Raw genomic sequence first — 9,609 nt, 5'->3', positions numbered from 1 at the left:
CGCGGCATGTGGTGTCTTCCCGGACCGGGGCACGAACCCGTGTCCCCTGCATCGGCAGGCGGACTCTCAACCACTGCGCCACCAGGGAAGCCTTAAACTTTTTATTTTTAAATAATTCTAGATTCACATGCAGTTGTAAAAATAAGACAGAGACTTGAAAGCATATGTTCATATAAGAACTTGCATGTGAATATTCATGGCAGCATTATTCATAATAGTCAAAAGTAGGAACAATGCAAATGTCTACCAACTGATGAGTGGGTAAATATAAAGTGAGACATCTATACAGTGGGAAATCATTCATGCACAAAAAGGAATGAAAATACTGCCATGCCACAGCATGGATGAATCTTAAAAAACACTAGTGCTAAGTGAAAGAAGCCAGACATAAAATAAAAGGTCACATATTATATGATTCTATTTATATAAAATGTTTAGAATAGGCAAATCTATATGTAGAGACAGAAAGTAGATTAGAAGGTGGCAGGAGCTGGGGGAGGGGAAATGAGAAGTGATTGCTAATGGGAACAGAGTTTCTTTTGGGGGGTGATGAAAATACTCTGGAATTAGATAGTGGTGATGATTGTACAACTTTGTGAATATACTAAAAACCACTGAGTTGAACATTTTCAAAGGGTGAATTGTATGACATGTGAATTATATCTCAATACAACTGTTGAAAACAAAGAAAACATACAGAGAGAATTAGGGTACCCTGCATCCCACTTCAACCAGTGGGAACATCCTGCGTGACTACAGTACATTATCACAACCAGGAAATTGACATGGATACAATCGACAGATTTTATTCAGATTTCTCCAGTTTTACATGCACTCATGTGTGCGCCTCATAGAACTTTAAAGAAATAATAATGGCTGTAGTTTGAGTGCCAGCTGCACAGCAGGCCTACTGGGATCCAATCCCACCACAGCTCTGCAAGGTGGGGACTATCTCCCAGAAGAGGCTCAGAGTTTAAAAACGTAAACTTTTGTGTATGGCATGAGGTAGGGATCAAGGTTTGTTTTGTCCCACATGGATATCCAGTTGCTCCAGAAAAATTTCTTAAAAAGTCCATCCATACCCAAGCTCACACAGGTAACCAGGGATAGGGCAGGGACTCCAACCCAGAAATACCCAACTTAACCCAGAACAGTCTCCAGGTCGCCTGTGGGCCTGTCCTAATGGCTAGCCAGCCAAGCAAGCTTTGCCCTGTCAGCAGAATGGAATGACTTTTTTAGAGCGTTTGCCAGAGGAAGCAGGGTGGGGAGGCACAGGCCAGCTCTAACTTGCTTCCTTCCTGCAGGGATGGCGAAACATCTCACTCTGTCTCCTTCCCGCCCTGACCGCACCTTTAAATTTTTTTTTCCTTTTTCTGTCTTCTTCTGAGAGGGAAGGTAGTTGTCTGCGCTGTGTGTGCAGTCCCAGTGCGGAAGGTCCAGCATGTCTTTGCCAAGGGTACGTTCAAGTGCATGCCTAGATATAGCACTTTTGTCCACTGGGAGAGATGAAAATGAGGCTCCCAGGCCACCCTCAAACTGGCCCAGTTCCCCCCTAGTCTTCCCAAGTCAGGGAGAGGCTCCATCAAGAACCCAAATATCCAGGAGTCTCCCTAGATTTCTTGCCTCCCTCAGCCTCTAGAACATTCCTCCATTGGCCAAATTCTCCCCCTGTTCAGGCAGGCCATCTCTCCCTCAGAAGGTTTGGGGATGGTCAGGAAGCCAGGAGGCCTAGGGGCCACAGTTGGTGCCTAACAAATGTTGAATGGAGCCATAGTTATACTCCATGCCTCCTGACACCACTGTCCCTGAGTCCTTTCTTCCTACAGCAGCCACTGGGGTCTTTCCAGAACTTAAAAATCATATCAGGTTACTCCCCAGCTTACCCATGTCTCCCATAATCCTAGAATCCTACTGCCTGCAACCCCCCAAGGAGGCCCAGTCCCTGCCCACCTCCTTGGCCTCCTCTTTCTCCCTCCCGTCCTTGCTCATCCTGCTCCAGCCTCACCACCCTCCTCAAAGTTCCTCAAACACTCCCAGCTCCTTTCTACCTCAGGGCCTTTGCATGTGCTGTGTCTTCCACCTGGGATGACTTTCCTCCTGATCTCAGTGTGCCCGACTCCTACTCTTTTTGCTCTCAGTTCAAATGCCACCTCTCCAAAGGCCCCCCCACCATGCTCTCCCAGCTATCTCCCCTTTCCTGTTCGATTTCCTTCTCAGTACCTATTGTCATGTGACCTCTCCTTATTTATATATTTGCCTTCTATGCTTTTTGTACCCCCCCAAACACCCAGCCCAGGGCCCATGGCATGGTTAGACCTCAACATATCTTTATGGAATGAATGAATGGATGGATGAATGAATGAATAAATGAAGGGACAGAAGTGGTTAAGGGACCAGAAGTCACAAGAACCTCTTCTGAGGTCCAGCTATGGGGTAGACTGTTTACACTTTCCCCAATTTGAAGATGACCCCAGCCATGGCCACTGGGCATCTCTGGAATGGGCCAGGACTGGGGTGGGATGTGAGGATGCAGCCCAGACCTGCACTCACCTGGCTTGGTGCCCTGGGGCAACCCCAGCACTCTGAGCCTCAGTTTCCTTCTCTGGGAAACAGGCATAATAATTTTGACTTCCTCTGCTCTCCTCTACCTTGTTTGGACCAGGGCAGAGTCCAGGAGTATCAGCTGCTGCCATTGCTGGGATGATTGAGGAGCTGGGAGGCCTGGGTGCCATGGTTACACTCCATGCCCCTTTGGGCTCATAGTTGGCAGAGCCCCAAGTTCTTCTCTCTGCCTTCCCTTACCCCTGCTCCAGGGGCATAGGTCATCTCTGCCCTAATTGAACCCCCGGATTGGGGAGTAGGTGGGGAATTTGGTCCTTGGGGTTCCCACCCCCTCCTCACCCCAGAGAGGGAACATCCACGGGACCCTGAGCTTCAGGGCAGCCCAGAAGGGGAAACTGAGACCCAGAGAGGCTTCCCTACTTGCCCAGCCTTGAGAAGGGAACTAAGGCGGGGGTCTTCCAAGCGACGCCTCTCTGGACCTCTCCAGTACAGGCTGAGGATGGCACCAGGGGGCCGAGGTTCAGGGAGGTTACCTTGTGCACCTAGAGGTAGAGTGGGGAGGGGCAAAGCCGGGGTTCTCCTGAGACAACAGGGGCCCAGGCTGGCTCTGTGCACTGCAGGACAATTGCAAAATCAGCCCAAACACTCCTGCTTCTGAATGCTGACAAGTGTCAGGTGTATGAGAGTCCAGCTTGTAGAAAAATGAGATGATTCTGAGCACCTTTCAATGGAGACCCAGGAAATTCCCCCTTCCTTCCTCCCTCCCCCCCTCCCTTCCTCCCCCTCCTTCCTTCCTTCCTTCCTTCTTTCCTTTCCTTCCTCCTTCCCTCCTTTCCTCCCTCGCTCCCTTCTTCCCTCCTTCCCTCTAATATGACCCCGAAGGTCTTTAGAAACATCCTTGCTTTCTGGCCTCACAAGATACTCCTGGATCCTCTGGCCCATTTCCTGCCCAGACCTGGAATCAGCCATTCCTTCAGGAGCCCTGGCTTCTTTCGTGGGAAATGGTATTTAGAGACCGCAGTTGGCATCAAGGATGCTCATTGCTGCACATCTGGTCACTGTTTCTAGGCCTTTTCAGTGGACAGAGTGAGAGCATACTTCTTCTGTTTGAGAGACAATACATGCTGTATTCTTACTGATTTTCCAATTCAACTATTTAGGATCGCAGAATTTTACTTAACTGCTTTGCTTTATTTGTACATCTTTCCTCTAACACTGAAAATCTTGGTTTCTAACATTAACAAAATGACTTAGTTGCTTTAGCCAAAAAATATATATATATATAATAGTTACAGAATAGCAACACCAATATTATTACTAATGCTATGATTCCCCACCAGGGAATATGATTTATGTACTGTATACTGTGTTCAAATGACTGTGTTCTAAAGTCATCTGAAATAATTCCTGTTTGTGGGGTTAAGCCAACAGCTCAGAACCACAATTAGATTCATTTGTCCCTCTCTCTCTCTTGTTTTTTCTTTATCTGGCCACTCCGCGCAGCTTGTGGGATCTTAGTTTCCCAACCACGTATTGAACCCGGGCCCTCCTCAGGGAAAGCACGGAGTCCTAACAACTGGATGGGCAGGGAATTCCCCCTTTGTCTCATTTTTATTTCAAGTTTTTTGTTTCTCTCTCTCTCTTTCATTTAATTTTGTTTTGTAACCGTGCAAAACATTCACATGATCCCAAAGTCACATTTACAAAACAAGATAAACTCAGATAAATCAGCTTTTAGCCTGTCCCTTTCATCCTGTTTCTTCCTTTTAAATGTTGAGGTTTATTCTTCCATTTTAAATATAAGTAAGTAAATATACATTCATAATCCCCCTTAGATAAATGATAGCCTATTACATGCACTTTTCTCTATCTTGCCCTTTGCACTTTATAACATACCTTGGAGATGACTCCGGTAATATAGAGCTTTTACTCATTGCTTTTAAAAAATATATTTATTTTATTATTTTTTTGGCTGCATCAGGTCTTAGTTGCGGCACGCGGGATCTTTTCGTTGGGGCGTGTGGGCTCCTCGTTGCAGCGCGTGGGTCTGTCTCTAGTTGTGGCGCACACGATCACCAGTTGCAGCATGAGAGCTCTCTAGTTGTGGCGTGTAGGCTCAGTAGCCCCGCGGAATGTGGGATCCCAGTTCCCTGACCAGGGATCGAACCGGCATTGCAAGATGGATTCCCAACCACTAGACCACCAAGGAAGTCCCATTACTCATTTCTTTTTACAGTGGTGTATTCCTATTCCATTGCGTGGATGTATGGATAGTTCATCCCATCATCCCCTCTAGGTCATTTCCAGTCTCTGTTATTATCATGCATTTCCCACACATCTCTTTGGACAAGATTCCTAGAAGTAGGGTTGCTGATTCAAAGGGCAAATGAACATGCAGATTTGCTGCATACTTCCACCATGCCATTATACTATTCTACGTTCTCACCATCGGTGAATAAGAGTGCCTGTTTCTTCACAGCCTCACCAAGAATGAAGGGTCATATTTCTATCTCCATGTATATTTTTCCCCAAACAAAACGGAAGTTTATTTTCTGTCTTGTAAAAGTCCAGAGGTAGATGGTCCAGGGCAGGCATGGTGACTGCTCCACAAAGTCCTCTGGAATTCAGCCTTGTTTTCCCTGGTGGCCTCCATGCCCAATGTCTCACGGTTCAAAATGGCTGCCTCAGCTCCAGCCATCACATCTGCATTCCAGGCATAGGAATAATGAAGGGATAGAGAAGGTAGCAAAGAGAGTGCCCTCTGTGTAGCTTTAATTTCCATTTCTCTTATTGGAGCAAGGTTGAGCATGTTTTCAGGGCTAGTGCACTTATTTAATGTGATCTCTTGTCCATTTTTAAATATCGGGTAGTTGATTTTCTTCTTTATTTTTGGGAACTCTATATTAGGTATATTAACTCTTTGTCTGTGCTATATATTGCAAATGTTTTGTCAGACTTGGAGACTGAGGCTTAGAGAGGCCTAGGGGAGTGGGGCTCAGACAGGGGGTGGGGATCGCGGTCCCATTTCTCTGCAGAGGAGCTTAGGCCGGCAGCCCCCTCCCTTCCACAGTGGACAACGTGGCCCTGCAGCTTCTCGCTGGAGCTGCCAGAGCAGACACCACAGTTTGAGCACAACCATGGGTGGCTGGCCTGCCTAACTTCGCCCCCAGCATATTCTCAACCTGTGGCACACTAATGCCCTTCCCCAGCCCCGCCCACCACGTGTGACTCCACCCCGCCTCACCAAATGGAACAATCCCACCCCCTCACTCCATGGTTCCACCCACCCGTTGTGAGTAGCCCCGCCCCACCAGCCCCGTTTAAGCCCATCCTCCCAGCTGCACACGACCTCTGCACAGGTGCATTCCAGCTGGCCCCACCTGATGGGGTAGCCCCGCCCCAACCCCTCTGGCAGCCAGATTCAAGTCTTCTCCTCGATGCTCGCATCTATGTGTCCTCCGGCACCGTGCTGACCTCTGAGCCTCACCTTCCCCCTCCATACACTGAACGCAGGAATAGTGTCACCCCAAAACCTGCTCCGGCACGTCCTTGATGTGTGACCTTAGGTGTGTCATTTCACCTCTGTGACTTCAGTTTTCCTCTCTGTACAATGGGTACATTGAGCTCCCTCCTCAAAACCCAGTCCCTCATTTCCCATCTGTGTCAACTTGGGCAAGGACCTTAACTGCTCTGTGCCTCAGTTTACCCACTCATAATGGGCTGTTGGGAGAATTTTGAGGAGGAAGATTGGACTCTCAGCATACAGCTGGCACTCCAAATAAATGTTTGGAGTTGTTCGCTTAGTTCCTCCGGGTAAGGAGATACGGAAACAGGCAGTGGTTGGAGGAGGTGGTGGCTGAGGGAGATGACAGCAAGTGGGGGGGCCCAGGGCCAGCACTGCAGACCCCTGGGGTTCCCATAGAAACCACTGCCCAGGCAAAGGCATGGAGGCTGGAATATGCTTGGTGCTTTTTTCTTTTCTTTTTTTTCTGCTATGGAGATTTTTTTTTCTAATTTACTTATTTCATTTATTTTTAAATTTTTTTTTTTTTGCTGTGTTGGGTCTTCGTTGCTGCACGTGGGCTTTCTCTAGTCGTGGCGAGCAGGGGCTACTCTTCATTGCGGTACACAGGCTTCTCAGTGTGGTGGCTTCTCTTGTTGTGGAGCACGGGCTCTAGGCACATGGGCTTCAGTAGTTGTGGCTCGCGGGCTCTAGATCGTAGGCTCAGTAGTTGTGGCGCGTGCGGGCTTAGTTGCTCTGCGGCATGTGGGACCTTCCCAGACCAGAGCTCGAACCCGTGTCCCCTGCATTGGCAGGCACATTCTTTATTTATTTATTTATTTATTTTTTTTGTGGTACGCAGGCCTCTCACTGTTGTGGGCACGAACCGTGTCCCCTGCATCGGCAGGCGGATTCTCAACCACTGCGCCACCAGGGAAGCCCCAGGCGCATTCTTAACCACTGCGCCATCAGGGAAGCCTGGCGCTTTTTTCTTTTTAATATTTTTTTGGTTGCGCCAGGTCTTCGCTGTGGCACGTGGGATCTTTTTTTTTTTTTTTAGTTGCGGCATGTGGGATCTAGTTCCCTGACCAGGGATTGAACGCAAGCACCCTGCATTGGAAGTGCGGAGTCTTAACCACTGGACCACCAGAGAAGTCCCTGCTTGGGGCTTTTGAGGACGAGATTGTTGAGGCCAGCTGGAGTGGGGAGAAGGGCAGGTGCTAGGGAGCTAAAAGCCAAAGAGGTGTGTGGGCAGCGGGGAGCTAGCCCAGATCCTCCTGTTAGCAGGACACCCTCCCCATGTGGACCAACCTGAATTGGGTCAGGGAGGAGAAGAATGCATTAAACCTGCAGTTTCACGGGGCACGTGGTGAGGGAGGGGCTGAGAAGCCAAGTCCGGAAGCCGAGTCCTGGCCTGGAGTCTGCCTGGCTCTCCTCACATCTGCCCCCCTAAATACACCTCACGCCAACTCACACCCCAAGCCCCATACAAATTAAGCCATTGGGGAGAGTTGGAAGGGTGAGAAGGGAGCCAGGCCCAAGCTCAAACCCCTGCACTGTCCCGCCCCTCCTGGCCCGTGGGCCTGTGGCCATGGCCATTACAGTCCTTGGGTTCAGTTTCTGTATCTGTGGCATGGAGATGATCACGCTGAGCTTGGGAGGTCCAAATACCTCAGAGATGGGAGGGTCTGGTCAGGTGTTGGCAGGTGCGGGGCGGGGAGGTCCTCTTTAAATAGCTGTAGATTGAGCAAATCCAGTCCACTCAATCTGGCCACTGTTCATTATCAGTAGTAGTTTGGGGGTCCCAAAAGCTGACTCCACGACGAAGACTTGAGGGCCCCTGGATTACTTGGGAGGTGACTCCAGGAAGACCTAATGGGGGGGTAAAGACCTAAGCGGGGGGTTCTGCAGGCAACGCGGTGGGCAACCGGGGCTCCATCCCACTGAGGACCTCGCAAGACAGGATAGCGCACACCGCAGAGTGGTTTCACCCCAGGGGTGAAGTCACAGTGGCTCGGGCTGCTCTAGTGTCACTGACCTGGCGCTTCCAGCCAGCCCTGCAAGCCCCACTAACATAGCATTTATGTAGTATTAGGTATTATAAGTAATCTAGAGATGATTGAAAGTATACAGGAGGGTGTGCATAGCTTATATGCAAATACTATACCATTTTATATAAGGGACTTGAACATCCACAAATTTTGGTATCCAAGGGGGGTCCTGGAACCAATTCCCGCCATGGATACCAAGGGACGACTGTAAGACATCTTCTTATCCCAGAGACATCCCTTGTCCTCCACTTCTCTCCACCCCGATGCCTCCACTCAAGGTGCCCCAGTCTCTTCCCGGAGGTCCCAAGCCCTGCTTCCTCCTCCTCTCCCTACTTCGGCTGCAGCAGGCTTCTCCAAATCCTCCTGTGGCCCCCAACCCACTAGGAATAAAACGCCAACTCCCCACCAAGACCCTGCTCCATCTTGCCCCTCCCAATGGCCCCACCCCCAAGTGAGTTCAGGCCACTCTCTGCCTGACTCTGGTTACACTGACATCCACCTCATCCCCACTGCTGGGCCATTGCACATGCAGCACCCCCTATCAGAAACACCTTCTCTGGGGGACTTCCCTGATGGTCCAGTGGTAAAGAATCCCCCTTCCAATGCAGGGGATGCGGATTTGATCCCTGGTCAGGGAACTAAGATCCCACATGCCACAGGGCAACTAAGCCAGCACACCACAACTACTGATCCCACGCACCTCAACTAGAGAGCCCACGCACCCTGGAGCCCGCATGCCGCAACTAGAGAGACGCCCTCGCGCCGCAATGAAGAGCCTGCACGCCTGCAATGAAAGATCCTGCATGCTGCAACGAAGACCCAATGCAGCCAAAAAAGAAAAGAAAAGAAAAGAAACACCTTCTCCGGGACTTCCCTGGTGGTCCAGTGGTTAAGACTCCATGCTCCCAATGCAGGGGCCCAGGTTCTATTCCTGGTCGGGGAACTAAGATCCCACATACAACAACTAAGCCCGCGTGCCACAACTAGAGAATCTGCAAGCTGCAGTGAAGACCCAGCACGGCCAAAATAAATAAACTAATTAAAAACAAAAAAAAGAAACACCTTCTCCTGTGCCTGACCCTTTCACCGAGTTCTCCATCCCTTAGCTGCAGCCATCCTCCCAAAGCCTTCCCCAACTCCCCAGCCCAGGTTAGGCCCCCTGATAAAGCTCTCATAGAACTAGTTCCTTTCTTTCCAAATAGCTCCATTTAGACTTAGACATTTATTTCTCTGACTATATCTTCTGCACTGGATCGTTACTCCATGAGGATAGGCCCAGGTCTCTGCTTGTCCAGTGGCATCCCAGGCTTAACCCAAGGCTGGCAGACAATAGGACTCAATGCATGCTGAATAAATCTCCCCCACCCTCCAGGCCCGGACCTCCCTGTGTATACAGCCCTCTCCGTTCTTTCTCTCAGTAAATGTTTATTGAGTAGCGACTGTGTGCCTCACATGATCTGCAGGATTTCGGGCTGGGAAAGGACCTGCATCCCA

General features: G+C 49.6%; 1 protein-coding gene across 1 annotated transcript in view; it reads left to right on the top strand.

The window, feature by feature from the left end:
- The window catches only part of BORCS8 (BLOC-1 related complex subunit 8), a 28,003-nt gene extending 22,312 nt beyond the window's left edge, over window positions 1-5,691 (top strand). Inside the window, exon 5 of the mRNA XM_028495157.2 lies at window positions 5,633-5,691. Within this exon, the coding sequence (XP_028350958.1) occupies window positions 5,633-5,691 (59 nt within the window). The remainder of the gene's footprint in view (window positions 1-5,632) is intronic.
- Window positions 5,692-9,609: the final 3,918 nt, after the last annotated feature.

The sequence above is a fragment of the Physeter macrocephalus genome, chromosome 2 (genome assembly GCF_002837175.3).
Source record: "Physeter macrocephalus isolate SW-GA chromosome 2, ASM283717v5, whole genome shotgun sequence".
Classification (NCBI taxonomy): Eukaryota; Metazoa; Chordata; class Mammalia; order Artiodactyla; family Physeteridae; genus Physeter; species Physeter macrocephalus.
The sequence above is the reverse complement of the archived record's forward strand: the minus strand, read 5'-3'. Positions and strand labels throughout refer to the sequence as shown.